The 25,907-nt window shown below is 53.7% G+C and overlaps 2 protein-coding genes across 2 annotated transcripts; both read left to right on the top strand.

Moving 5' to 3' along the window:
• The first annotated feature begins 9,446 nt into the window (after positions 1-9,446).
• LOC120762766 (uncharacterized) lies at positions 9,447-16,116 on the top strand. The gene is made up of 8 exons (XM_040085521.2): positions 9,447-9,690; positions 10,790-11,119; positions 11,379-11,663; positions 12,285-12,611; positions 13,251-13,326; positions 14,125-14,240; positions 14,998-15,047; positions 15,501-16,116. The coding sequence occupies exons 1-8, from the start codon at positions 9,642-9,644 to the stop codon at positions 15,699-15,701; spliced, it is 1,434 nt and encodes a 477-aa protein (XP_039941455.1). The 5' UTR covers positions 9,447-9,641; the 3' UTR covers positions 15,702-16,116.
• Positions 16,117-17,832: 1,716 nt separating this feature from the next.
• On the top strand, positions 17,833-22,113 carry LOC120762767 (CMRF35-like molecule 2). Its single transcript, XM_040085522.2, is given in 5 exon segments — positions 17,833-17,887; positions 19,583-19,876; positions 19,879-19,932; positions 20,421-20,478; positions 20,599-22,113. Coding segments are annotated over 5 exon segments (660 nt in total). The 5' UTR covers positions 17,833-17,847; the 3' UTR covers positions 20,813-22,113.
• The last annotated feature ends 3,794 nt before the right edge of the window (positions 22,114-25,907 follow it).

The following is a 25,907-nucleotide window of genomic DNA, read 5'->3' as shown; positions in this document are numbered from 1 at the left end:
AAACATTTTTTTTTTTCCAGAGGTACTTAAAGGTTAAAGATGTGCCAAAGAAGGAGGATGGATTTCTTTTTTTTTTTTTTTTCTCTCTCTCTCCCCCTTTTCGCTGAAGCTTTTTAAAACAATTAAAACCCAAAAAAAAAAAAAAAAAAAAAAAAAAGGAGAGAGAGGGAGGAAAAAAAAAATTTCGAAATTAGGGATCATCAGTGTAAAAAATCCCCTGAAGATCAAAAGGAACACATTAGAATCACATTAATTCTGATTTAAAAAAAAAAAAAAAAAAAGGAGAATAAATCCCCTCTTTCAATGGGAAGAGAAACTTGGAGGACATTTAAATGGTGTTTCCATTGTCAGGATGTGCAGGAAGGTGGAGCAGAGCGTCAGGGACAGACAGAGCCCGCGGGGCCACGGGCAGAGCCGGAGCCTGGTGACACTCCAGGATATTCCTGGGCTTTTTAAAGCTTGGCTTTCTTCGTGTTTCAAAACAGAGAAAAGAAGGAGAGGAAAATATTTTTCCCAAGTAACCAAACAAAAGGAGCCATTTCCACGGGGGGTGTTTCCAAGGAGCCACAAACAAACAATTCCCAGTCATTTTTTGACCAAATATAGATGGCAAACGGGCGGCTGGACATGGCCAGAGGCTCGGCCACGGTGCCACCACCCGGGCACGTGGCCGTGTCCCCACACACCCCTGTCACTCCACAGGGACACGGGCTGGGAGCAAAGCCGGGAGTGCTGGGATCTGGGAGCACAGGATTTGGGTGTTTTGGGGATCACAGGATGGGTTGGCACCTTAAAAATCATTTTATCCCATGGGCAGGGACACTTCCACCATCCCAGGGTGCTCCAAGCCCCAATGTCCAACCCGGCCTTGGGCACTCCCAGGGATCCAGGGGCAGCCACAGCTTCCAGGGACAACCCGTGCCAGGGCCTCACTGTAAAAAAAATTCCCATTATTCATCCTGCTGCGAGTCAGGAGCGAGACCCCCACAGATCATGAGTCAATTCCCTGGAGACGGCGTTTTCCCACCTGCCAGAAACGGAGTGGGAGCGTGCTCAGGTCCATTATCCACCTCCAGCCCAGCCCAGCAAAGTGGGAATGGGAATTGGGATCTCCCAGCCCAGCAGAGTGTTTGGAGCCTTTGTCTGCTGCTTGTTCAAAGAGCCACGTGGGTTTTTCCTCCCTCCTAAACTGGGATCTGCTCCTTCCCAGCCGTGCCTCAATGCACAGCCAGGGGAGGGTGACGGATTTGTGGCTTTGGGACAAGAGGCTTGAGAAATAACATCCCTCCCTGTCCCACCTGGCATTGGAGATCATCCCCAGAATGATTCCTCTCCCAGGAGAAACGGGAATCTCATCCAGGCTCTCAGCTGATCCTTCCAACCAAAGGCTGCCAGGGATGGGACCTGTGTGAAAGTTAAAATCTATTTAGGACTGAGAGACAAAGGGCAGAACCTTGGGGATTTTCCCAAATTTGTTGAAGATCAAACAGTGCCAATCCAGCAGCACCTGCAGACTTGTATCACCTGCACAGCTGGGCTGATGTTTCAGGCTTTAAAGTGCTTGGAAACAGCCCCTGATTTCCTTGGATTTATACAAACCCCAAGGCCGCGGGCACGCCCAGTAAATCCACCCTGAATGGTGTCAGCACAATCCAAGATAACCTGGCACCAGCCTGATAAGGGGCAGGAAAACCAACCCACCCCTGTGCCGAATTCCTGCCTTTCCAGCCCTCCTCATCCCGAGTTTCCAGGTGGGTGGGGAAATCGAGGAGTTTCGGAGCATCGCTGAACGTCAGATATGGGAGCTTGGGAACGGGGGGAAGGTGTGTGCTTATCTTCAATATTTAATAGATACCAACCTCTGGTGAGCTGGAGGGGTGACCAAACTTTAAAAAAAGCCCCCCAAAACAGGGATGGGGATCTCCTTAAAGCATCCTGGCAAATGGATTTGTCCCTCGTGGCACACTGGGAAGAGTCAGCACAGCCCTGGGACCCGCAGGGTGATTGGGCTTTTGGGATTACTCAAGCCAAACTGGACTCCTGCCCCAGGAATTCTGCCAGATTCCTGCTCTGAGAGGAATGATAAACCTTTGGGATGCTGCTTCTCTGACTGTGCGGGATCAGGGCCGAGTGTGGGGTCAGAGCTCCTCATTAAATGGCTCCAGTCCCGCTTCCCTCGCATCCGGAGCCAGGACCCAGCAGTGAGACCGAGGCGTGCTCCTGATGGATCATCCCAAGGCAGAGGGCTCCCAGGAGCTGTTCCTTTCACGGATGTCTTCCCAAGAAGACAACAAAGCCTTTCCCATCCTTTCCATCCCAAATGGAAATCCCAAAAATCCCTAAAAATCCTTTCCAGGGATGAGGAGCTGATGGGGGTTTCCCTGGCGTAGCCAGGAGCAGGATCTGAGTCTCCTTGGAAAAATCCTTGTGCCAAAGCTGGATTCTCTGGGGAAAGCTGCCAGGATTGTGCCCACACATGAGCCCAAACTCATCTGCTTTGTACAACTTCCTCTTAATCCAAGCCATTTTCCAGCTCATCTTGCCTTGTTTGGGGTGAGTTTGGGAGGATTTGTCCCTCTCTGCCAGGGACAGACTGGCTGTGACAGCACCAAGAGGGCTGCAGGTGCTGGGAGGGAATTCCAGCAGTGAAAATCCCGGATGGAGCTCCGAGGAGACTGGGACAGCGGGGAGTGAGACACTGTGAGTGTCACCTGGGGAGAGGACGGCGTGTGACAAAGGGGACACTGATTCCGGGAACACCCATCCAAAGGGGAAAGGGAATCAGCAGGAGAAACCCCGAGAAATCGCAGATAAACCCGCTCACGTGTGGATTTATCCTGCTAAAATCGTGGAACGGCTGATCCAAACCAGCAGCTTTTCCAGGATTTTCTCAGGAGGGGAATTCTGAAGCTGGTGGTGCCAGGGCCACCCTGTCCTCGGTGTCCCCAGCAGTGGAGCAGAGCTGCCCCCGGGCTCTGGCACCGTCCCTGTCCCCAGCCAGGCCCCCCTCGGTGCTCGGCTCTGGTTTGGTTTGATTGATTTTGTAATTGCTCCTTTAATTGAACAGTTACAGCAACACTACCAGGGAAAGGTTTCAGGGCTGGGAAGGGAGGTGGGAGGCTGTGGGGGTGGAAGGGGAATTGGAGCTGGGGAAAGAGCAAAATGGGTTTTTCCCCGTTTCTCAAGATGAAAACAGAGGGAAGAGGCAGGGGATGAGTTCCCTTCAGCTGGAACTGAGGAGGAGGAGAGCCGAAAACAATAAATTACAGGAGGAGAAGAAGAAAAATGAGAAGTGGGTTGAAAAGTGTGGCAGGGCCAGAGGGTCCCGGGGACTGCTCAGCCTCCAACTGACATCGGCTTCCTGCAGGCTGGGAGTGCCGGGATGAGGAAAATGGGCCACCAAGAAGGAGAGACGGGAAGCTGTGAGGGCTGGGTGGGGGAAGGAGCAGGACAAGGTGGAAAAATATCCCAATAAAAGAGATCTTTTCATCAGTAAAAGGTGCAGGGGCAACACGGGGAGGAAGGGAAAGACATCCCTGTGTCGGAGGAGCTGCAGGGAGCGGAGTGGGGAAGGAGAAGAGGGGAGCTCGGGAAAGGGCTGTGCTTCAGAGGGACTTCTGACAAGGGAAAAGGACAATGGGACAGTGGGACAGTGGGACAGTGGGACAGTGGGACAGTGGGACAGTGGGACAGTGGGACAGAGGGCAGGGTCACATGGGATGTTGGGAAGGAATTGTTCCCTGTGAGGCTGGGGAGGCCCTGGCACAGAATTCCCAGAGAAGCTCTGGATGCCCCTAGCTCCCTGGAAGTGTCCAAGGCCAGGCTGGACAGGCTTGGATCACCCTGGGATGGTGGAAGGTGTCGCTGCCACGGCAGGGGTGGCACTGGATGGGCTTTGAGGTCCCTCCAACCCAACCCCTTCCACGATTCCGTGATTCCCCGTGTGAACCCATGGTGTGCCCAGCTGTGAGTGTGAGCCAGGAGCTGGCTGGGAGCGTGTCAGGAAAAGGACAGGAGAATCCAGACGGGGTCAGGGGGGAAGGTGCACGCAGAGGCCACGGTGCAGCTCCAAGCAGAGCAGCTCAGGTTTCAGGAGAGCCTGGAGCCGGGGCTGCAGGGGGACAGGAGGTGGGCTCTGCATTCCCTGGCAGGCAGCACAAGGCAGGTTTAAAGAATATCCTTCCATTTAGGAATTTGTTTATTATTCTTAACTAAGCAGCTCAGACAGGCAAGCCGGCAGCACCGCATCCACGCCGGCTCCCCAGGAAGGGAGGGACAGGAAGGCAGATTTCCAGACTGGGGGCAAAGGGATTTCTTCCCTGCTGGGCGAGGGAAGGGGGCAAAACGCTTTGCCAACGATTTAGGGAAAGTGTGGAAGGGACTCAGCTTTGGGATGTCGGGGAGCGGGGGTGGGTCCAGCCGAGTGCCCGAACGGGATCAGAGCTGAGCTGCTGTCCCAAAATCCCGCAGCACCTTTGGGGTTGGCTGCTCCCCTGACACTTCAGACCTTGAGACTTTCATCTGAAACTCCTCAGACCCTGGAGCAGAGATTGAGAAGTGTTTTCTAGGGAGGAGGGAGAAACGATTTCTCCCCTGTTATAAATCACTCGTTCCGTGAGGAGTCACAAGGCACCAGGACATTTGTGGTCATAGAAATCCCCTCACCTGGCAGGTGTATCCATGCTGGGGGGTCAAGGCACAGCTCCCAGCTCTGCATTTTGAATTTTTGGATCATCTGGATTGTCTTCTGCTCCTGCAGCGATGGCCAAGAACACGGCAACCCAGGCCAGGCTGGAAATTTCTCCTTGTGAGGGTGGGCAGACCCTGGCACAGGGTGCCCAGAGCGGCTCTGGCTGCCCTTGGATCCCTGGAAGTGTCCAAGGCCAGGCTGGAGCAGTCGGGGATGGTGGGATGGAACTGGAAAAGCTGTGTTTTCCAACCCAAATCTTGCAATATCCCAGACCCCGGTGTGCAGGGAACGGCCGCAGGTTGGGGTGCTGGACACGCAGGCTGGTGTGGGCAGAGCAGGACAGCGAGGGAGGGGCAGCCTGCCCTCCCCCTGCGTGCTCACACTCCTGGGAGTGAGGGCGAGGAAGGTCATTCGGGATAAATCAAGGAGGGGAGTGCGGTGGGAGCCCGTGGATGCCAGGGAGATCTCAGCCGTGGGAGGTGCTGGGGGAGGAGGCCGGCGATGCCACATGTGGGGGAAGCAGAAAATCCCAGGGACGGGAGCAGGGAAACGGTGGCAGGCAGAACAGGAGGCAGGAAAGGTCACTCGTCGTGGCCATGAGCAGGGCCGGGTGTTAACTCCCGGGAGGGCTCCACACCCCCCCGGCCCGGCTGCAGGAAACCTCGCGCTGCAAACCCGCTGGTGCTCGGCGCAGAACCATTGGCTCCTGGTGGAAATTTGTTCCCCATCCTCGGAATGTTCCTGGGAGCAGAGCAGCAGGCGGCGGTTTGGGGGAAATTTGGGAGAAAGCATCCGAATGGGGTGCTTTCCTCTGGAAAGCAAACTCAAGCAGCCCTTCCTCAACTGGTCCGGGAAAGAATTTCTAGGGAGGAGGGAGAAGTGATTTCTCCCGTTAAAATCACTCGTTCCATGAGGAATGGAATGAGGTGGCCACCTGGCCACCGCAGCAGGGAGCCGCCTGTGACCCCCTGCCAGCCCCCAGCCCGCCTTTCACCGCCTTCCCTTTCGCCAGCTCTCCCCTCTCTCCTCCCTTTGGCTCCCGTTCTCCACTTTCCCTCTCCTTTCATCCCTTTCTTTTCGTGTCTCTCCCTCCTCCAGGCCTCCCAAACTCATCTCACCTGTGCCCCACCAGCAGCGCTCAGCACTTTCTCTTGTGGCTCGGGCCGAGCCTCCAAAACCTTTCAGTGGTCAGTCCTGCCCCAGCGCTCTCTGGACAATCTCCCTCTCTCCCTGCTCCCTTCCCCCTCCTCTTTCTCTCCCTCCCATAATATTTTCCATATGAAGAAGCCTTCCCGAAGCCGCACACTGCCCTCTTGGCGAGTCTTAGGCGGGTTAGAGGAGACCCTGGGAGCCTTTAATCCTCTCTCTCTCGCTTGCTTTCATCCTCAGCCGCAGCTGGACGCCCCATTGATGTGGAACAGACCAAACACCAGGCCTCTCACTAAGCTGCTGCTGTGGGGCCTCTTCTCCTCCAGAGCCGAGCCCTCAGCCCGTGTCCGGCTCTCCGAGGGTCCGGCAGCTCCTCCACACCCAGCCTGGGGGTCCCAGCTTTGCCGGCCTCCCCCTGCCCTGCTTCCCTCTCACTGCTCCTGCTCTTTCCTGAGCCATCTTTTACCACTTCATTCCCAGAGTCCCTCCCTTCTCCCCCATCCTCCGTTCCTGGGGTTGTTTGGGATGGATTCCCCGCGGCCTCTGGTCCCTGGCTGAGGGCGAGGGGCTGCTCTGTGTCGGTGTGCTGAGGCTGCAGCTCGTGGTGATGTGTCAGGGACGGCCTGGTGGGCTCCACCAGCTGAGCAGTCAGGTGTTGAGCCTGCAGTCTTTTGGGAAGAAGCGTTTGTTGAAACCTGCTGCAGGTGAGGCAAGGATATCTTTGAATCGTGGGAAGGTTTGGGTTGGAAGGGATGTGAAAGATCACCCAGTGCCACCCCTGCCGTGAGCAGGGACACTTCCACCATCCCAGGGCGCTCCAAGCCCCGTCCAACCTGGCCTCGGGCATTTCCAGGGATCCAGGGGCAGCCACAGCTGCTCTGGTGTCCCACAGGGATTCCCATCCACCTCCTCTCCGAACTTTGCAGCGTGGATGAGCCGGGCTCAGGTGGGCAGCTGCGGTGTCTGGGGACCTCCCTGCAGGGAGCAGGTGACAGGGACAGAGCCGCTCGTGCTCACGTGGAGCACGGGGAGTGTCGCAAAGCCACATGAGTGTCACACCGACACTGAGAGTGTGACAGGGGCTGGGGCCGCCCCTGGAGCCCTGGAGGTGTCCCAGGCCACGCTGGACAAAGCTTGGAGCCACCTGGGCTGTGGGAGATGTCCCTGCCGTGGCACGGGTGGCACTGGGCGCTGTGGCAGGTGTCCCTCCCATGGCAGGGTGGCACTGGGGGCTGTGGCAGGGTGGCACTGGGTGCTGTGGCAGGTGTCCCTCCCATGGCAGGGTGGCACTGGGGGCTGTGGCAGATGTCCCTCCCATGGCAGGGTGGCACTGGGGGCTGTGGCAGGTGTCCCTCCCATGGCAGGGTGGCACTGGGGGCTGTGGCAGGTGTCCCTCCCATGGCAGGGTGGCACTGGGGGCTGTGGCAGGGTGGCACTGGGGGCGGTGGCAGGTGTCCCTCCCATGGCAGGGTGGCACTGGGGGCTGTGGCAGGTGTCCCTCCCATGGCAGGGTGGCACTGGGGGCTGTGGCAGGTGTCCCTCCCATGGCAGGGTGGCACTGGGGGCGGTGGCAGGTGTCCCTCCCATGGCAGGGTGGCACTGGGGGCGGTGGCAGGTGTCCCTCCCATGGCAGGGTGGCACTGGGGGCTCGGTGTCACCTGGGCTCATTCCTGAGCCTCCTGCGCCCCCTGGCGGCCTCGCCTCGCAACTGCAGCCTCATCTGCTCCAAAAACCTCAAAATCCTCCCAAAACCTCAAAATCCCCCCAAAACCCTAAAACCGCCCCAAACCCCTAACGCCCCCCCGCCCAAACCCCGATATTTTCATAAAGTCTAACGCAGAGAAACTTCTGTGGGTGCGACAGCAGCCAGAGCCAATCAACGGCAATCAGCTGTAATTGCAGGGTTTCCAGGAAGGCAGCAGGAAGGGGATGGCTCCATCCTTGAGCTCCAACGGAGCTTTGGGGAATCCAAGGAGACAGTCAGGGAAGAGGTGGATTGATAATACAGTTCAGAGAAAGGGGGGGAGATGATCTGAGGAACACAGCTGAGGAGGGAAAATCAGAATATTTGGGATGCTAGAGTCTGGAGTCGGTCTGGAGTGCGAGGACTGAAGGGAGGAATGGAGAATGGGAATGGAGAATGGGAATGATCTGATCTGCGAGGTCACAGCAGGTACAACGGCATTAAAGTGGAGCAGGGTAATAAAGAGCAGGGAGAAGCAGAGCTGGGAGGAGCGTTCAGGTGGGGCTGGTGCAGCACTGGAACAGGAGAACGCTGCAACCTCAACTGGTTAAAGAGGTCTCTAGCAATGCCACGGACAGGCCTGATCCTGCTGTGTCACTGGCCCGGATTAAGCGACCTCCTGAGAGAACATTCATCTTCTTTCCTGCGATTCTATAATTAAAATCATATCGATCCTCTGTCGGAGATGCGGCAGAAGGACCAACTTCATTACATTCCCGCTGCTGCGAGATGCCAGGCCCTGGGCAGGCGTCTCCTCGCGGCCTGTCCTGCCCCACAGAGCCTCTCCCCTCGGCCAGGACCTCCCACGGGTGCAGCAAACGCCGTGGGAAGGGCTGAGGAGCAGCTCTTGGCTCAGTTTGGAGGCAACCGGTTGCAGCAACCGAACTAATTGCAGACTCCTGGGATTTGTTCGCCGGAGCCCGAGCGTGTTCCCCCTTCTCGTTACCGCGCATCAAGTGCCTGATGAGAGAGGGATTTGGGGACAAGACAATGCGGAGATATCTAGCACAAAATGATTAGCCAGAATGTATTGTTAATAAGCTGCTTATTCATATAATTGGAAATTATTTGCAAGCCGGGGTGTCGGTGGAGTGTGTGTGTGCCGCTCTGCTGGAGCGGGGCAGGTAGCGGCCCAGGGGACGTCGTGCTGGCACTGCAGCTCCCTGCTCTGCTCTCGCTGCCTTCAAGGGCAGGGAAGGACACGGGGAGGTGAGGGGGAGGCAGAAGGGGCTCAGCCAAGTCCTGCTGATGAGGGACACCATTCCCAGCGCGGGCAGCACGCGGTGTCTGGGAGCAGAGCGGAGCACGGGTTTCTCCAGCATCCTTACAGCACCCAGAGAAAGGCCGGAGAGGATTGGCCTCGAGGCCTGACCCTGCTGCTGCTTCCCAGAGCAGCTGTTTGGGACAGCCCCAGGTGCGGAAGATCACGAGGGAGTCCCCCCCGGAGCTGGGACAGCTGTCACCAAAGGGGAATTAGGTTGTGGGGTGCACTCACAGCAGCTCCAGGACCGACCTGGAGGATTCCACGGGAGGATTTGCCTGGAGCACTGGCATCGTGTGGATCTGCAGGAGGCAGAGTCCCTCAGAGAGGCTGAGGGAAAGGAGGGCAAAAGAGACAGAAGCCGTTCCCCATTCCCTCTGTTAGCCCTGCAGAGAACCTGGGTGCAGAATCAGCTACGGGGAAGTTTATGTGACACCAAAACCTGAGACATTTCTCTCCTACCTACCAGAAGGAAGAGGAGCCAGGTGGGTCGACCTCCCCACAGGCTGGGCGGACAGGAAGGTGACAAAACAAATGCCACCAGCCAGGCAAGAACAGTGACAGCCTTTGTCACCAGGACAGGCCGTGCTCTGAGCTCAGCCACTTCCCCAAAAGCACCCTGAGAGTATCTTCATATTCATGTTATAACAAAACGTGGGGAGGTGTTTCCGCTTGAGGCAAGAGCTTGGCACTTCCCCCAGCTGTGTCACTGCCAGGCAGAAGGGGTCACGGGGCACCCACACTGGCACAGGACACGCCGGGCAGCCCCCAGCGATGCCCCTTCCCGGGGCCTGACCATGGCCATGGAGCTGAGAGCCCTGTTCCTGCTGCCACTCTGCTTCCCAGGTAGGAGAAGGGCTCGGCGCGTCCCTGGGGACAGGGACAACCTTCCCCACTTCCTGCTGCCCGGGGAGCTCCTCCAGCACCAGCTGGGCTGTGACCTGGGCAGCTGCAGGGTGGGAGGGAAGGGCAGCCCCAATTCCCACCGCACACCCCAGTTCCCACCGCACAGCCCCGGCTCCGCCGGGTTGCCGGGATGATCCGTGCTGGGAGCACAGAGCCTCTCCCAGTCGGCCTTTCCCAGCACGCCGGCCCTGCTCAGCTCTTCTGATGGCAGTGCTGGCTCAGGGCAGTGTCCAGGGCACCTCCTGTCCCTCAGCAGCCCTGCAGAGAGAACAAAGCTCCCAGCACGTGGCGAGCTGGGGAAGGAACCCGCAGCCAGCGCAGCCAGGAGCCGCTGGCATCGCTGGGGACGTGGCACGAGGGAGCTGCTTCCCTGCCCTGGCTGCTTCCCTCTGCCCCTTCCCAGCACCCCAACAGAGCCCCTGGCTCTGGTGTGGGCAGGGGATGGCCCTCATCTCCCGGCAGGGACGAGGGGACAGCTGCAGACACCGTGCCACACATGGCTGGGAGGCTCAGCACCTGGCGCACCCTGTGCTTGTCTGTGGGCTTCAATCCACAGCTGCAGCCCCCAGCCCAAATCCCAACACTGCCCTTCCCATTTCCAAGCAGGTGAATTCAGCACGGGGAAGGGGGTTGGGGGTTTGGAGTTCTTCCAGCCACCAGGGGAAAGGCTGGAGGCAGAGTTTCCCTGCGTCCCTCGAGAGGCTGTGGGCAGCCCTGCACCTTCACAGAAAGTGTGACTGGGCACTGGAAGGGGCTGCCCTGGGGGGTGATGGAGTCACCGTCCCCGGAGGTGTTTAAGGAAAGACTGGATGTGGCACTGAGTGCCGTGGTCTGGGTGACAGGGTGATGTTAGGACATGGGTTGGACTTGGTGATCTCAAAAGTCTTTTCCAACCTTGTTGATTCTGTGCTTGTGTGATTCTTTGATTCTGTGCTTGTGTGATTCTTTGATTCTGTTATTCTGTCATGCTGTGATTCTGTGGTTCTGTGGTTCTGTGGTTCTGTGATCAGCTCCCCTCTCCCTCATCTGATCCTTCCAGGTCTCCAAGGCCAAACCCCTGAAGCCCAGAAACTACTGGAAGGGAACACTCTGCATATCGTGTGTCCTTATACAGCACAGACTGAATACTGGCACACAAAATACTGGCGCCTCCTGACAGACAGAGGATATGAGACAGTAGCGCAAACATCCCACGGACGCAGCTCGCAGTCCAGTGACAGGAGAACTACAATAAAGGATGACCCCACTAAAAAGACTGTGTCCATCACCATGACTGACCTCAAGGCAGAGGACTCAGGCACATATATCTATGCTATTTACCCAAATGCCCATGTACCTCGAAGGACGATCTCACTGAATGTTTTCAAGGGTGAGTACCTGTACCCCACCCAAAGCCAAGACTTGTCAGGAAGCGACATCATTCCTGATCCCCCCAGCCCCCTCCCCAGCCTCGCTCCCTGCTTTCCCTGCCCCACAGGGCGTGAAGGAGCCCCACAGACCTGGCTGGTTCTGCTGGCTCCCAGCTCCCCCCTGCCCTGATGAGTGGGAGTTGTCCCAGGGCATGGTCTGTCCCAGGTGCCCGTGTGCCCAGCACTGACCGGGCAGTGCCCACCTTTGGTGTTTCACAGAGCTGCTCAAGTGGGAGCTGGACACTGTGTCAGTGCAGTGCCCGAACAGGAACGGCATGGCCTGGTGCCGGAGGGAGCAGACTGACTGCGTAGTCCCGGTGCAGAGACAAACATCTTCAACGCAGAGTGCGATGGAATCCCTGCAAGACAGAGCATCGGTCAAGTACAATAGTGAAGGGATTCTCGCTGTCACCATGGAGAAGCTGCAGAGCTGGGACTCTGGTGTGTACTGGTGTGCACTGGGCTCTGAGCGGATAACAGACGTCATGCTCTCTGTGTCCAAGAGTGAGTACCTGCCATGTTCTCAGCGTCCAGGGGTGGGTTCCTGCTGCACTCAGCGTCCAAGAGTGAGTTCCTGCTGCACTCTCACTGCCCAAGAGTGAGCCCCCCTCCTGGCAGCCAGGTGTGGATGTGGGCAGGTCTCAGCCCAGGTGACACCCGTCTCTCCCCCTGCCCATCCCTCCAGCACACACAGTGGCAACTTATCCATAGGATCTTTGGCCCTTGGTGCTGTGTCTGCTCCCAGCAGAGGCTCAGGGGAGGCTCCTGTGAGTCCCACGTGTTCATCCCAACTGATTCCCACAGGGCCAGACAGGTCGCTCCTGCTCTGGTTCCCACTGGGTGCTGCTGGGAGCCTCCCCAATGCCAGGCACTGCTCTTGCTCTGACCCCACAGCCACCAACCCTTCCTGACCCTATGGGCTGAGTGTCCCACCCTGAGGGAACCAGAGGAGGCGGGCAGGACCCCCAAATTTATGACACCTCTGTGTGGAGAATCTGGGTGCAGTCCCCTTCTGCTTGGGGAGGTGGAGGTGAAGGTGGATGTGTGGAGGATGCAGCTCCAGGGTGTTCCAGTGCTGTGGGATCCCACTCTGGGGTCTCAGCACACATCCCGGGTGTTTTCCAGAGACCCAGCAGCGCACAGCCGAGGAGTCAGGCAACGTCTCTGTCCAGTGTCACTATAAGATCAAAAACTACAGGGCTGTCAGCAAAGCCTGGTGCAAAAAGGAAGAGGGGGAAATGTGTAAGGTGCTGGTCACCACCAGCACAAAGCCTCCAGTGGGACACAGCCCGGCTCAGGAAGGCGTCAGGATCCAGGATGACACCCAGCAGGGCATTGTCACCGTCACCATGGAGCAGCTGCAGGTGCAGGACTCGGGCGTGTACTGGTGCGCGCTGCAGGAGAGCTCCGGTCTGTCCCGCATGGAGGAGATCACGCTCAAGGTTTCCAAGGGTGGGTATGGATCTGCCGGGACACGTTTGTACATTCCAGACTCCCTGCCCTGTTCTCTCTTTCTGTACTGCTCAGCTTACCCCACTTCTCACCTTGCCTGTGTTTGCCTGCCCAAACCCCACAGCTCGGCATCTTCTTGTGCTGTGGAATAGCAGCAGGGATGGGAGCAGATCCACGGCGGTGCTGTGCTGCTCCTCCTTAACCTGGGAGCAGCTTTGGCTGTCCTGAGAAGGGTTTCTGTCACTCAGTGTTTGATATCAGTTCTTTAGAGTGACTTTTTAGCCCCTTTAGAGTGATTCGTCCTTTGGCTTTCAAAGGCCTTCCGTTGGGTTGTCAAGGGGACAACTTTAGACTTGGATTTTACAGATCTGTGACTTCTGGGTTCTCTTTCAGACAATGTTTTAATGGTAAGGGAAGGCACTGAGGCCCCTGGTCATGGCAGAGTGGCACCAGGCTGCAGCCTGGCCCTTGCAGAACTGAGAACAAGCAGTGCAGACGATGAGAGGGGACATTGGGATGCTCTGGACGAACTCACGGGATCAGGGCCCTGGGCACGGGAGCAGCAGGGGCAGAGGTTTCACTGCTGAATGCAGAGCAGCCCCACAGCGACCATTCCTCTCCTCATGTCTGTGATTGCAGCATTGCCTCCAGGAGGTTTTTCAGACCCTGAAAGCAGAAGTAATGAAATTCTTTTCGGAGACAGCCCAGAACCCAGGTAAGGCCTAAGAAAGTCTCTGAGCCCGAGCACACACAAGTTATTTGTGTTGTACACCTGGGGCAGGCGGGCCCTGGGAACTCTGGCTCCTGCCTGTAGAGGAATTGGATATGACGGGATCCTCACCAAAGGTGGCCTCTCCTCCTCCAGCTCCTGCCCCAAACCCAATTCCAAAGGAAGAGGAAGATTGTTAAAATCATGTCGCAGCCTTCTGCAGGTGCCTCTCTACTTCTTTATCCTTCTCTCTTTGGGCTCTGCAATTCACATGAACAGAACCCCCAGATTCTGCCCCTCAGCCTCGACTCTGCTCCCTCCTGCCTGAGTATTTAACAATGGGACAGTCCTTGGCTGCTATTATTCCCATTTACTAGTTAAATGTAAAGGATTTTCCCCTCTCTGTACATCTGCTGTCATCAATGCTACAGCAGCACCTAAGAGCAGAACCATCCCTGCTCCAGAGAGCCTGGAATTGTGCTCGGAGCTTTGAACAGTGGCTTGCTTCTAAAGCCTGGAGTAAGGTTTAGGAAAAGCTCAGAAGATACAACCAAGTATAAAAATCAAAATCAGGAACCAGGGAAGGTCCCCAGTGCTTCTTATTCCCTTCTGGATCAGCAGGGACTTGCCCAGCCTCATAGAGGGAGGATCCTGCAGGATCTGCAGGAGATCTTGCAGGAGATCTTACAGGAGAACCAGACCCTTCTCCCAAGTGCTTGAACTGAGCACATAAAACCTGCTCCTGTCCCTCTTTTGGTCGCTGTTTGAACCATCCCACACTGGCAACTCCTCCCTCTCCTCCAGCTCCGGTGGGAACACCTTCCTCGTCCTGACCGTGGTGCTGCTCATCCTGCTCCTCCTGGCCCTCGTCACCTCCGCAGCGCTGGGTGTCAGGCACTACAAGCTCCTGGGGAGGACAGGTACGTGGGGCTGGGGTTGTCCCAGGCAGGGCCTTCCCCAGGTGAGGGGATGCAGCCTCGAAGCCTGAAGAAGGAGCATCTGTGCAGGACACAAACCCGCAGAATACAAACAGAGAGTTAGTCCTGTTTCCTCCTGTTCTAGGAGTCATCTCAAATAATAGTACAAAAGATCCTTCAGGAGACATGCCAAATCTTACCAGCTGGGCAGAGATCAGAAGAAAGGCATTAAAGGAAGGACTGGCCTCCTCCCTAATTCCTCCATCTTGCTTTATATATATTACTATATTCTAAACCCTTAAACTCTCAGTTATGCGCCCTGTGATATCACACACTTCTATCCAAACCCCACACCCACAATCCCAGTGCTGTCACTCAATTTTGGGAGCTGCTCCATGGCCTCAGGTCAGTGCAGTGTTTGGCTGGGGGTCAGCGGCTCTCAGCACAGAAAGGCTGGAATTCTCAGTGCCCTGGTTCCAGCAGGGGAGCTCCTTGCCAGTGCCCTGGGGAGGTCAGGGAGGCCTCAAGGCAGGCTGCTCTCTGCCTCCCCTCACCATAAATCGAGCCCAGGTTCCTCCAGAGCCTGCACAGGGGTGCAAACACCTCAGAGCAGGAGTAAAGAGAGCAAAGCGTTCCCCAGGCCCAGACAGAGGCACATCCCATCACTGGGCAGTCCCACAGCCCTGCCAAACCTCCTCAGGCACAGAGCTTTCATGGGTTCCTCTACATCTAAACCCTCTGATTTTGCCTCATTCCAAAGGTAACAGAGAAGCAGAGGACACCAGTGACAGACCAGAGGGCACAGCACAGGTAAGGAAAGTGAAACATTTCCCACACGGTGCCAAATCCCTGACCAACAGTCTGGGAGGAGCTGTCAGACCCAGCTGGTGAGGACTTTGGAGCTCAGTTTGGTTATAAACAGGAGAGAAATGGTGTTTAATGTCAGCAGAGAGAGGAATATTCCTAGCTGGAGAGAGAGGGGGGTAATTAATGCAAGAAAGCTCCAGTAGGAACAAACCCAGTGGAGCGAATTCTAGGAACCCCTGAGAAGGAGCAGCAAGCAGGGTCAGAGCATGAGGTTGTCACCTGTATCCAGGAGAGGTGGTGACGAAAAGAATTCTCTGTTCTTTCACCTCTGTCAGGACCAAAGGCAAATTTTGACATGGTTTCTCCTTTCCTTGTGGGAAAATCTCGTTCTCCTTGGCAGCAGCTGTCGCCTGGCACTGACTCATGCTAAGGAGTGCTTTCCCTTTCTTTTCCCAGCCTGGCAGCACTGGGAGGAGGGAAGGCTCTCAGGAAGACAGCAAAGGGCCAGCATACATCCACCTGGATGAGCAATCCCACCCCAGCCCCGAGGATCCTCTTTACTGCAACGTGGAGCCGAGTCAGGCTCACAGGAACCCCCAACATGTGGAATACGCCATCATCGCCTTCAACCAGTCCCCAAGGAGCGTCAGGGAATGAGGCACAGAATCCCAAACAACCCGAAATGGGAGAAAGGAACTGGAATACAGAGTGGGAATGAGGTGTGGGGGGTGTGTGGACGGATAAGCTGAGTTTTGCTGCCGTGTGTGTGGCGTTGCCTGAGCATTTTCAGCCCTCCCTCCTGTTTTAGGGCCAAGCAGAGGTTTTGCCACACTTGTGGCACATTCCCTCGGGTCAGGCAGAGCTGTGGGGGAATTCCCAGGATCTCTTGTGCATCTGCTTTTCCAATTCCATTAAAGTGCAGAGTGTGGAGAGGCCTGGCCTTGTGCAAAGCAGCACTCTGGACATGGCTGGGTGTGGTATTCCAGCTGTGTCCCCGTACAAATCCTGCCCCAATCCCAAGAATTCAGCTGCTGTGGCCAAGCAAACTCATTCCATTGCTGCAGGGATCAAACTGGAGCCTTGCTGTGGCTGGGTTCATTTTTCATGGAACGGGTTGGGCATGCCAGTGCTGGGTTCTGAGAAGAAGCAGAACCAACTCCTGCACTTCCCTGTCTCTGTTGGAAACGCTGCAAATGACATGTTTTATTTAGCAGTCATGTGAGGAGTAACATGAAATGAGTTTATGGAGTTCAGTTCCATTTCTCCAGGAGCTCTGGCTCCTGATTTCCTTGCCCCAAGCTCTGCTGGAGGTGACAGACCGAAGGGGCCTGAACCAGCCCTCATTCCCAGGCCCGTCACATCCTACAGGCTCCTCTTGCCAGGGCTGCAGCAGGGGGGCTGATGGAAATTTTTTGAGATTTTCAGACTTGACCTGACAGAAAGAAAAAGAAAATGGTTCTGGAAATGGTTCATTCAGCCCAACATTCCCCTAACAATTTGCTCTTCGTGCAATTGCACTGGGTCAAGCTGTGGAAGAGTAATAGCAAAAAAACCAATGGAGTGGAAGAGAGGCATTTTCAGGAAGATTCTCAAAGAGAATCCAGATTTGTGCTCACTGGAACAAGAAGGAACAAGAACTGCAATCAGCCACCTGATAGAGAATTTCTGTTCACTATGAGGGACCATTTTCTTAACCACTAACTCGAGGAAATGCACATTTAGGAATGGCCAGGCCTGCAGGTTTGGCACCACACCGTTTTAGAAGCCCGGGTCTATTTGTACTTTCATGGAAAACCTCCAAGTAAATAAATCAGCTCAAAAATGAAAAGCCAGCAGCCCACTCCCAGCAGTTTGCTGATGTTCTGAGGGGTCCATGGCTGCATTCCTGAGCCCCTCCAGCACTCTGGCATTGGCTGGCTCGGAATCAGTGTCCCCAGCAGAGATCCTGTGTCCTTTGGGCCAGGGACAGAACACAGGTGGGTGTTGGGCTTGTTTAAAGCACCCACAGCTTCTCCCAGAGCAGTGCCCCTGCCCTGCTGTGTGTGGTTGGATTCCAGACAAAGATTCTCCATTCAGAGGCTCTTCTTTCTCCTGAAAACCCAGGGCATGATGTCCTTGTCCTCCTTCACCCTCGGGGTGCTGCTGGAGCTACCATGAGAGCCTCCCTTTCAGCTTTCCAGAAATTTCCCCATGCACAGCTCCTGTAAATAATTTATCATAATTTATCACCATTGTGCTTGGAGTGCCAGCACAAGGGGATGGCTTCCCACTTCCACAGGGATACTGGGAAGGAATTCTTCCCTGTGAGGGTGGTGAGGCGTTGGCACAGGGCTCCCAGAGAAGCTGTGGCTGCCTCTGGATCCCTGGAAGTGTCCAAGGCCAGGCTGGATGAGGATTGGAGCAGCCTGGGGTAGGGGAAGGTGTCCCTGCCCATGGCAGGGATGGAGCTGGATGAGCTTTAAGGTCCCTCCAATCCAAACCATTCTGTGATTCCATGATTCCGTGAATTCCTGCTCCAGTGGGAGCAGACACCCAGGCCTGTGGCTTCAGGACACCACGTGCTGCTCCCTTCCAAGCTGACTGAGCTGGGACTGGGACTGGGCAATGCTGATGCCTGAATTTTCAGCCCACGAGAGCAACGCCTGTCCCTGGAGAATTGCTCAATGTGCGGGATGAAAAAAGATGCCAAGTTCCCGTGCTCCTTCCTTCCGGCACAGCAAGGAGGGGGAGAGGAGCTGCCCATGGGCAGTGCCAGCGTCGCTCCTCTCCAGCCTCCTCTCCCCTCCCTTCTCTGCTCAGCTCCATGGAGAAGCTCCTGCACCTCACCTTGGTCTTCCTGTCAGGTAAGAACCACATGTGGTGGCTTTGGGGTCAAGTAAAGGGTGAAGGTTTGGGGCAAAGCTTTGTCTCTGTCTGAAGGCCCCATCCTCAGAGTTTTCGCTTTTCCCTTCATTTCCCAAAGAGCTACCCGTCAAAGGGTGATCCCAGTGCTCCCAGATTTCCTCACAGGGACCCTTTTGAGTCAGAACAGGAACCACTGATGAGAGAAGTGCAATGTGAAATTGCAAAATCCTGGGTTGTTTGCATTAGCAAATGGGATTTACATAGATGCAAATGACCACAGGTGGGGCTCAGGGGGAGGGAAGTAAAACCCAGTGAAAGGCCCAGCTCGGAAATCCCAGACACCTGGGTTTTCCCGCTTGGAAAGGAATGTCCATCTGAAATGAGAACCGAGGTACAGGGCTGGGGCTCTCTGCAGCGCTTTGAGGATCCCAGATCCTCACAGCAGTGCAGGGAAAGGTAACAGACTCAGGCTGTGGGAGCACAGGAACCTATCCCAAAAATTGGGATGAGTTTGGAAAAAGTTCAGTGTACTTTGCTCACTGGCACCTAGGAAGGGAGAAGGAGCACCAATAGTTTACGATCCATCAGCAGAATTGGTTGAAAAGAGAATGACACAACATTTTCCAGAGGGACATCAGGGAATCTTTCAATGATTCTGTTTGAGAGATTCTTTGCGATGCTGTGGGAATTCTGGGGCTGAGGGGGCAGAGCTGGAGGAAGGAAGGGGAAACAGGAGAAGCAGTTAAAGAGTTTTGGAGGGATTGAACAGGACTGGACTGCACATTCCCTGGGGTAAACCCTGACTGGAGCACCCAAGTGGAGCCCTTTAGGTGTTGGATACGGGCAGAGCACAGATCCATTTTAGGTCTTCTTCTAGTCAACCTGAAAGAACTTCATATTTTTTAGTTTACAATTCACTTAGAATTGTTGAAATGTTTGTAAGAAGTGTTATTAAAAAGCCCAGCTAGCACAAAGTCCTCACAAGAGCCTATTTTTAAATTTACTTTTGTTTTATTATTACTTATGGTCTCGCAGAAGCCTTTTCCTGTGACTTTTTTTTCACTAGAAATAGAGATTTCCACAAATACCACACTGCATTTCTCCTGGAAGTATTAATAGCTCAGACTGTCCCCTCTGCCTCTGCCTGTCACAAAGAGGAATGGAAATTAGAAATGAGGAACCAAGACAATACAAAAAAAAAAGCCAAGCAGACAAAGACCAGTTGTCAACATGGTTAAAATTAGTACGATATTAAAATATAGGGTGGGGGAAAAAAAAAAAAGTTAAACCAGATTGGAAAACTGGGAGTGAGATTCAGAAGGAACCCGTGAGCAGGGCACTGGTTTGGAGGTGTCACTGGGACAAATCCCAGAATATCCAGAAGATCCGAGAACACTGGGTTGGTCATGGGGGAATTGGACAGGTGACATCCCGTGGGTGACAGCCCTACGGATGACAGTCCCATAGTGATAACCCTATGGGTGACAGCCCTACGGGTAACAGTCCTATAGGTGTCAGCCCTGTGGGTGACAGCCCTACGGGTGACATCACCAGAGGATGAAAATGACGTTCAGCATCCCCACAATGAAGGACAGACCTGGAAGAGCCTTGGCTCACGCCTCCCTCTGTCCCTGTGTCCCTCTGTCCCTGTGTCCCTCTGTCCCTGTGTCCCTCTGTCCCTGTGTCCCTCGCAGTGTCCTGTGCTGCGGAGAACGTCACCGTGGTGGTCGCCATGGAGGGGGACACCATTTCTGTCAACTGCTCCTACGACCCGCGGCAGTGGTGGCGGGAGAAGAGCTGGTGCCGGCAGCTGGACCAGAGCCGGTGCCAGCACGTGGTGAGCGCCCCGCCCGTGTGGCTGCCCTTGCCCAGGAACAGGAGAGGCAGCACCTCCATCAGGGACGACGCCCGCGCCGGGCTCCTGACGGTACCCCTGAGGCACCTCCGCAAGGAGGACGCGGGGGCTTTGTACCAGTGCAGAACGGATTTCCGGGACAAACAAAGAGCCTGAGGAAGGTGCGGGTGGAACAGTGCTGGCAGGTACGTCCTGGGGGCCTCCGAGTTTGGAGGGTTCCTGCTGGAATTTCGAGGGTTCCCGATGGAATTTCATGGGCTGCTATTGGAATTTCACAGGTTCCTATTGGAATTTCACAGGTTCCTCTTGGAATTTCACAGGTTCCTATTGGAATTTCATGGGTTCCTCTTGGAATTTCACAGGTTCCTCTTGGAATTTCACGGGTTCCTCTTGGAATTTCACGGGTTCCTCTTGGAATTTCACAGGTTCCTCTTGGAATTTCATGGGTGTCTGCAGCTGCCAAGGGCCCACTTGAGTCAACATCTCCTTTTGTCTCACTCTCAGGAGGTTCTGTGCTTCACTGCCTGTTTTTATTCCTGATTGACAGCGGTGTGACCTCAGTGTCAGAGGGTATCTGACGTGTCACCCCCTTATTGCTCCCAGTCTCACCTGGGTTACCTGCCCAGCTGAACTTCACCCAGAAACATCTACAGACTAAACTGTTGTGTTTCCATCAGCAGCTGACCTGGTGACCCACGTGCCAGAGGAGCCCAGAGCTGTGCAGAGCATCTCCAGGTGAGCCCAAAACTCCTCATGCTGAGATCTCTAATATTCCTAGGACTAAGGCAGCACTACAAGAGATTTTTTTCAAGGTTGGACCATCTCCTTCATGGTTGCGTTTCTGGTTCCCCACAGGTCTCCTCCTGATGTGGATTTCACTGTTTTCTACATCCTCGCTGGATTCCTGGTGGCCAAGTTCCTGGTGGCTGTGCTGGTTTGTGGTGTTGCCCTCAGCAGGAAGAACAGGGACAGAGGGCAGAACCCAGGCCTGGGTGAGCAGCAGGTGCTCCCGTTCCCTGCTGACCTTGGACATGATGGAATCGGCCTCTCCTGGGAGAGCTCTGCGTGAGCCAAGCCTAAGGGAATCCATGGAAAAGGAAAATCAGCCGTTTGCCGCCTGCCATAAGAAAAGGATCGCTACTAAACACAGGTCTGGAAGAACCTGTCACTCTGGAGAGGGAACATTCCCATCTTCTGCATCACCTCTTCCCCTTGGCACCTGATCCCCAGGCAGTTATTCCAGACATTATTCCCGGGACCACTCCATCACAGTCTGAACTTGCACCCATCAAATTCCTGTCACCTCAGGGTACAGCCAGGTGACAGATTCTGCCTCTCCAAGGTGAGGAAGAGCAGCTCCCAAAAGCTGCTTTGGACAGTGGGGATGCTTGGAGAAAATCCCTGTGGAAAGGCGTAAGGAACTGCAGGACATGCCAGGAAAGGGATGTGGTCTTCTTGCAGCTCTGAGCCAGCTTCTTCCTCTCTGGAGGGACTTTGTGAGCACAGGAAGTGCCTCTCTGTTGTTCTCCCTGTGTTTTCTCTCCCATGTGATGGTTGCTCATCCCTCCCCACTGTGAGGCTGCACTCAGCTCTCCCAGGCTCCAAACCCATGGGCACTCACATTTCTTTCTCCCTGCAAAACTAAATAAACCCCAGCTGATTCTCTGGCTTGGTGTGGATTCCTGCAGGACGCCAGGTCACAGCCGTGTCCCAGAGCAGAGGTGGTGCTTGGGACACCCGGGAGTGTTCAGAACATCCAGGAACACTCAGAACCAGCGAGACAGGCTGGAACATCCAGAGCCAGCTCCGTGCAGGAACAGCAGCTCAGAGCCCAACCCATCACTGCCCACAGGAGCAATGACTGAAATTTGCTTATTTTAATTACCCTTCTGGGTTCTCATTTTTAGAGTAGTTCTCTGTTTTGTCCAGAAATTGAAGTCCATGGTGAGACATCTGGCAACCTTTGTCCTCCTGCCACTGTGAGGTTCTCAATCTTAAATCAGCAACTTTTGGGGAAGAAAATCTGTGTTTGCTGCTCTCTCCTGGTCCAGACAGGCGACCTGCTGTCTGACTGCATCCACAGAGAGGAATCTGCCATCTGAAATAAAATGCCTCCAAGGAAACACAAAGAAATCAATCAATAATTTACTGATTACCATCAAAAACAATGAATGTACTTTGGTAGGATTTTATTAATCAAAACCAAATGGGTTTGGGACAGAAATATTTCAGGGGCTGGTTCTGTCCTTCTCTTCCCCGTTCCCTCGGTGCTGACGTTGGCTCTGTTCCTGTGCTGGGTGACCCAGACACACCACAGGCATTGTTTTTTCCTGTTTTCCCCCAAAATGAATCACGGCTCGAGGTTCATCAGAATTTTTGAGGCTGTTTGCAAAAAAAAAAAAATAAAAATAAAGGAACTCCCTGTCCCCCAGTGCTCCCATCCTGTGAGAGCCAACAGGAAACTCCAGCCCTGTGTTTGGTGCAAAATGCTGCCCCAAATTCAAGGTAACTCTGATCAAAGTCTCATTAAAGCAGGAGGGACTGGGATGATGAATGAGTTCTCATGGAATATGATTAGAGTGCAGCTGAGAAAGCTCCAGCTTAATGACTCGGGAGAAGATCATCTCGGGAGCCATTTCCAGGGGAGAAACAAACTAAGGAACAGCATCAAGCTGGAAGTTTGGGGTGAGTTAATCAAAGAATTAATGGTCTTTTAAAAGTCAGCAATTTCTTACCACTTGACAAGAAAGATTATAGGTCAGTGCTAAAGAACTCTCTTCAGAGTCTGGAAATTTCCTGAGACACAGATAATCCTTGAATTTTTTCTTTTTTCTTTTTTTTAGTAGATTTTTGATACGTGCTAATGGGATAAACAAATTGGAGCCGACTCGTGGAGGGAGGGACCTGGCTTGGCTTCATTGACAAATGAAATTTTATATTTACACCAGCAGATGGAACAGGCTCTGAACAATCTGAATCTTTGCAGGAGGAAAAGTCACTGATTTTTCAGTAGGAGAAGTCCCCAGGGATGGATTTATGTGGGAAAATCACCTGCTCTTTGTCACTGTTGTTGTTTTCCAAGGGGAAGATCAAAGACAGACCCTGAGGAGGGCCAGTGCATCCCAGTGAGGGATGTCTGTGAACCTTGGTGGTGCTCAGGAAGGGAGTCCAAGCTCCTGAGGGATGTCCTTGAACTCTGGTGGCACTGCAGGAAGGGAATCCGAGCTCCTGAGGGATGTCTGTGAACCCTGGTGGTGCTCAGGAAGGGAATCCAAGCTCCTGAGGGATGTCTGTGAACCCTGGTGGTGCTCAGGAAGGGAATCCAAGCTCCTGAGGGATGTCTGTGACCCCTGGTGGTGCTCAGGATGGGAATCCAAGCTCCTGAGGGATGTCCCTGAACCCTAGTGGGGTTCTCTCCTCGAGCTCCCTGGATTTGTTGGTTGTCTCACACTTTCTTGCAAGGCAGACACAAACCACTTCATTGGTTTGAGGAAGTCCCAGCCCTTCTGCTTCTTTCTGCTCGCGGTAATCACAAAAACACACAATGTGGGTCCTTAACTGCCCTTGAATCTGCAGGAACAACATCAAATCTTCATTGAAGGAAAACTTTGCTACCTGCAATCACCCCAAATACTCCATGTGCTGACTCTGCCCCTTAGGAAGTGTGGTTTGTGCAAGTTTGCTAAACATCTCTGAGCTCACACTCCCTTTTGCCACACAACCACTCTGCTCTTCCCCAATTTCACGAGAAAGGAGGAAATATTTGCAGCTGTACATAAACCGAGGCTGATTCAGAAGCCAAAACCGCTGCATTTAAAACCACCCAGCTCCGTTTGAACCCGGCTGCTGAGGGTGGTGGTGGGGTGAGGGAACGGGCACACCTGGATGCACAATTTCCCTGAAAAATAACTGCACTTTTCTAACAGCACAGCACCTTGGTGGGCAAAGCCAGAGGAAAGCTGTGCTGCATTTGCTTTTAACCCCAAATACAGGAAACTGGTTGTGTCTGGCAGCAGCTGATACAGCACCACAGCCAGGCCAAGTGAGCTGCTTCCTCTGGACTTAAATATTCACCAAAAAAAAAAAGTATTAATTACTGCCCAGTCTGATAAGATGCAGCAAAGTGCTAAAAATCTGCTTTATTTTAAACCTATGAGCTTTTTCCTGGGCTTCAGAGAGACAAGCAATGCACTTGACGTGTTCTGATAAACAAGGCGCTTCTTGGAAAATATTTGTCTGCTTTATAGTATAAACTGTCATCAGCTTGAGCTGCTGAGCTGGAATTTACACTCCAAGGCATGGATTTGTTTTACAAAGAAATAACTCTGTATTTCCCTGTTTGTTGTTTATTAACACACACCCGTGCTCCCGGATAAATCTAGCTTGACTTTATTACAAATTACACCCCTGTTGATCCAACTACAGAATCCTGGGATCGAGGTGATATGAGCAAGCATCCCTCAGGGATTGTGGATAAACCCCCAAATTCAGCTGACTGAGATTTTCCTCTTAATTCCGTGAGCTGGAGACCGAGGATGCTGAACAGGAAACAGAAATGGGTTAAATTTTTGGATATCAGGATTGCAGGAAGACTCCAGCCTGGATTCTGGGTGGCAGGGGAGGGCAGGAAGGTGGAAAAGCAAGGAATACATCCATGGATTGGATAAACTCTGCTCTGTGAGTGCTTACGCAGTTCTGAAGGTGAGGGTGAGAGAGAAAAGTAAATTCTGTTGACTGCTTTGATGTGGCTACGCAATACCTGTTATTTTACCATTATATCTGAGATGATTTTATTATTCTACTGCAAATTGTCTGGGGGGGAGAAAAAAGCTAGAAAATGACATCATAATAGCTGATTTCTGACTTCCTAAGCAGGCTCGCATGATTGTTCTCCTCATTTTCTGGCCCAGCTTCCCACTCTCCAACCTTACATACGGTCATTTCCTTCTTTTTTTGTTTGTTTGGTTGGTTTGGGGTTTTTTTGGTGATCGTCACTGTATTGACCAATTCCGGAAAGAATTCATGACTGCCAGCTTTATACTCTGGGGGTTTTGAAATGCCGAAATGGTGGCGTGGAGTTTGTACCATTAATTACTTCTGATATTGCAGTGAGTGTGCAGTTCCAATCCTGGGAAGAGCAGCACACCCAGAGGGATTACAGGAAACTGGGAAATTTGCTGTGTCTTAAAGCTTTCAAAGCCCACCCAGTCCTCCTAAGAGGAAATCTCTTTTTGTGCCAAAACACAGAAATTAATTCTGAGGGTCTTCATTCAGCCGTGTTTGGGCTAAAAAAGATAATGACAGGATCCCTGTGAGTTGGGGATGAGGAGGAATCACCTTCCTGGGAGCTAACTTGGAATATAAGGGAATTAAATCTTGGAGAGAAGGGCAGTTGGGCACATGAGGATGGAGTAGTACAGGTAGAGATTCCAACACCACTTCCATGGACACTCCTGGTGCTCTGGCACAGCTTCCAGGTGACTTCAGGGATAATTACAGAGCACAACAAATCCTGCAGGAGGTAATGGAGCATCTCCATGAGTGCTGTGCCCACAGCTCTGCCAGGACATGGAGCCACTGCCAGTCACAATTCCGGTTCTCTTCCAAGTGGGAATAGTGGCACAGCTTCTTCCTGCCCATCCCACACCCAGCAGGTGTTTGTCCCACTCTCAAGGGACACATGGAGCTACACTGGCCTTCCTTTCCTTCTTTCCTGCCTTCCTTTCCTTTCTTTCCTTCCTTTCCTTCCTTCCTTCCTTCCTTCCTTCCTTCCTTCCTTCCTTCCTTCCTTCCTTCCTTCCTTCCTTCCTTCCTTCCTTCCTTCCTTCCTTCCTTCCTTCCTTCCTTCCTTCCTTCCTTCCTTCCTTCCTTCCTTCCTTCCTTCCTTCCTTCCTTCCTTCCTTCCTTCCTTCCTTCCTCTTTTCACAGAATCACCAGGTTGGAAGAGGCCTTCAAGATCGAGTCCAACCCAACCCTAACACCTCAACTAAACCACGGCACCGAGCGTCACATTCAGTCTTTCTTTAAACAATCCAGGGATGGTGACTCCACCACCTCCCGGGGCAGAAAACTCCAGTACTTTATCACCCTTTCTGTAAAAACTTTTTCCCAATATCCAACCTATATTTTCCTTGCTGCAGCTAAAGACTGTGTCCTCTCGTTCT

Source organism: Hirundo rustica, chromosome 24 (genome assembly GCF_015227805.2).
Source record: "Hirundo rustica isolate bHirRus1 chromosome 24, bHirRus1.pri.v3, whole genome shotgun sequence".
NCBI lineage: Eukaryota > Metazoa > Chordata > Aves > Passeriformes > Hirundinidae > Hirundo > Hirundo rustica.
This window is presented reverse-complemented; position numbering and strand designations above follow the sequence as displayed.